Genomic DNA, 2,053 nt, shown 5'->3' on the forward strand with positions numbered 1-2,053 from the left:
GATAGTTTAATCCAGCAAAGGCTTTCTCGTTTAAGCACTCAATTCTATTATCCTGTAGCCATCTTGATATTAATTATTATGAATAAAGTAAAATGTCAATATGCAATACTTAACTCACAATCTTCTCAAGTTTACTGTTTGTCTAAAAGCATTTCCAGGTATTGATGTAATCAAATTATCATAAATGATCCTACAAACACTTTACATTAAAACTGAAGGTTCACAATCAATAACAAAGACAAAAAATTTTTGTTGATGGTATGATGGAAAGCTAATAAATGTGCTGGTATGTATAAATATATCACTCACAGTTGTTGCATATTAAAAAGCCCATGAAAAGTTTTCTCTGTGATACTTTGCAACCGATTAGTCCGAAGATAACTGCTCATAATAAATAGTGTTATCATTTTTGATAGTTTTTATAAAGTCTTACAGGAATATGATTGATCTTAGCTCAGAGAATGCACGATCTTCAACCACTTCAATTAAATTATTTGACAGCACTAGTCTCTGTAATCGAGTCAATGGTGAGAACACATCACTTGAAATCCTTCTGATTCGATTGCTGTCTAAATACCTAATGCATAAAGAGATCATGTAATGAGTGCTACTTGTTTTAATGTTATACTACATACAATGAAGTGAGGGAAGGAGTGTGAATGAAAACATCATGAGACAAGGTCCTTATCTGATTGGTTCTCAGAACACTATTATAGTATAATATATACATCAGTAAATAAGTATTGTAGTATTATGTCAGTGCCTTACAGAGTTCGTAGGCCATTCAAACCAGCTAGGCTAGCATTAGTCAGCTCAATGATATTATTGCTGCTAAAATATCTGTGGAAGGTTAAAATAACACAAGAAAGTGTAATGGAGTTTATGCATACAAAAGGGTAAGCTTGCTCAGGTGCTGAAAGGGAGAGTCAGACAAGTCTCTTATACCATTTCCATAAAGATAGCTATAGGAGAAAAATAAATTTTATCCCAAAATTTTTACAAGGGAGCTTGAGTAATGTATGCAATACAACTTACAGTCTTTGAAGATTGGGTAAATTTGCAAACAATTGAGGGTTGAGACTAGTCAAACGATTATTATGAAGCGCACTAATAGAAACATCTTCATAATAAAAAAAAGTATAGTTAAGCCTATAACTTACAGCACAATGAGAGAAATCAAATCATCAAACACTCCAACAGGTAGACTTGATATCGAATTGGAATACAATAGCCTATATGACAGAATTAATAGCCCCTATTGCATATAATTCAGTTGGCAAATAAATTTGCTGGAAAAATTGTAATTCAGTTTCTTAGTAAACCTTGAGGCATGAAAAAGATGTTTAGCACCTTGAGGTTGAATAAGATTCTTAAAAAATAGCATATTTTACACGTCTATTGTTCATAATATGTGACAATTTTTAACAATGATTGCTTACAATGATTTCAAGCCAATCAGTCCCATAAAGACATTAGGTTTAAGTGTAGTTAATCTGTTTCCATCAAGGGACCTGGAGAGAGAGTGATATAACACATATATCACATGCATGTTGTATAAACTGACAGTAATTCCAATGAGGTTAGATCAGAGAATGCATATTCCTCAATATCATCAATGAGATTGTCGTAAAGAAACCTATTATTATATTTATATGCATGATGTATTATTAATAATACATTATAATTAATTTACAATCTCTCTAGGTTTGGGAGTCCATTGAAATCATCGACAGAGATATTTTGTATCAAATTAAAACTAACATTGCTAGAAAAAAAAAGCAAAAAATTAATTATTTTCACTAGTTTATTTTGTCTTACAGAATTATCACATCAGGTCTTTCACAGTGTATAAGTCCAGGAGGGATTGCAGTAAGACCTTTTTCAGTGCAATGGATGGAGCCCTCTATATCACAGTTACAACTAGCTGGACAAGAGTCGCAGTCTATTGTAGTATTAAAGCTAGAGCTATTGCCATCACTTGAAGCATACAATCCAATGACCAGGGAAAACAGTATAAGAGAGATAGCAGGTTTTATCATCATAATCAAAAATA

At 32.1% G+C, this 2,053-nt stretch overlaps 1 protein-coding gene across 1 annotated transcript; it reads right to left on the minus strand.

Moving 5' to 3' along the window:
• Positions 1-433: 433 nt before the first annotated feature.
• LOC105315885 (leucine-rich repeat-containing protein 15-like) lies at positions 434-2,039 on the minus strand (the record flags this gene model as incomplete). The annotated part of the gene is made up of 10 exons (XM_011410652.1): positions 1,819-2,039; positions 1,694-1,765; positions 1,565-1,636; positions 1,440-1,511; positions 1,161-1,232; positions 1,036-1,107; positions 891-962; positions 769-840; positions 636-707; positions 434-577 (listed from the first exon to the last, which is right to left on the minus strand). Coding segments are annotated over exons 1-10 (941 nt in total), but the record flags the coding sequence as incomplete, so codon positions are not given.
• Positions 2,040-2,053: the final 14 nt, after the last annotated feature.

The sequence above is a fragment of the Amphimedon queenslandica genome, unplaced genomic scaffold (genome assembly GCF_000090795.2).
Source record: "Amphimedon queenslandica unplaced genomic scaffold, v1.1 AMPQUscaffold_7260_Cont20787, whole genome shotgun sequence".
In the NCBI taxonomy this organism is placed as follows: Eukaryota; Metazoa; Porifera; class Demospongiae; order Haplosclerida; family Niphatidae; genus Amphimedon; species Amphimedon queenslandica.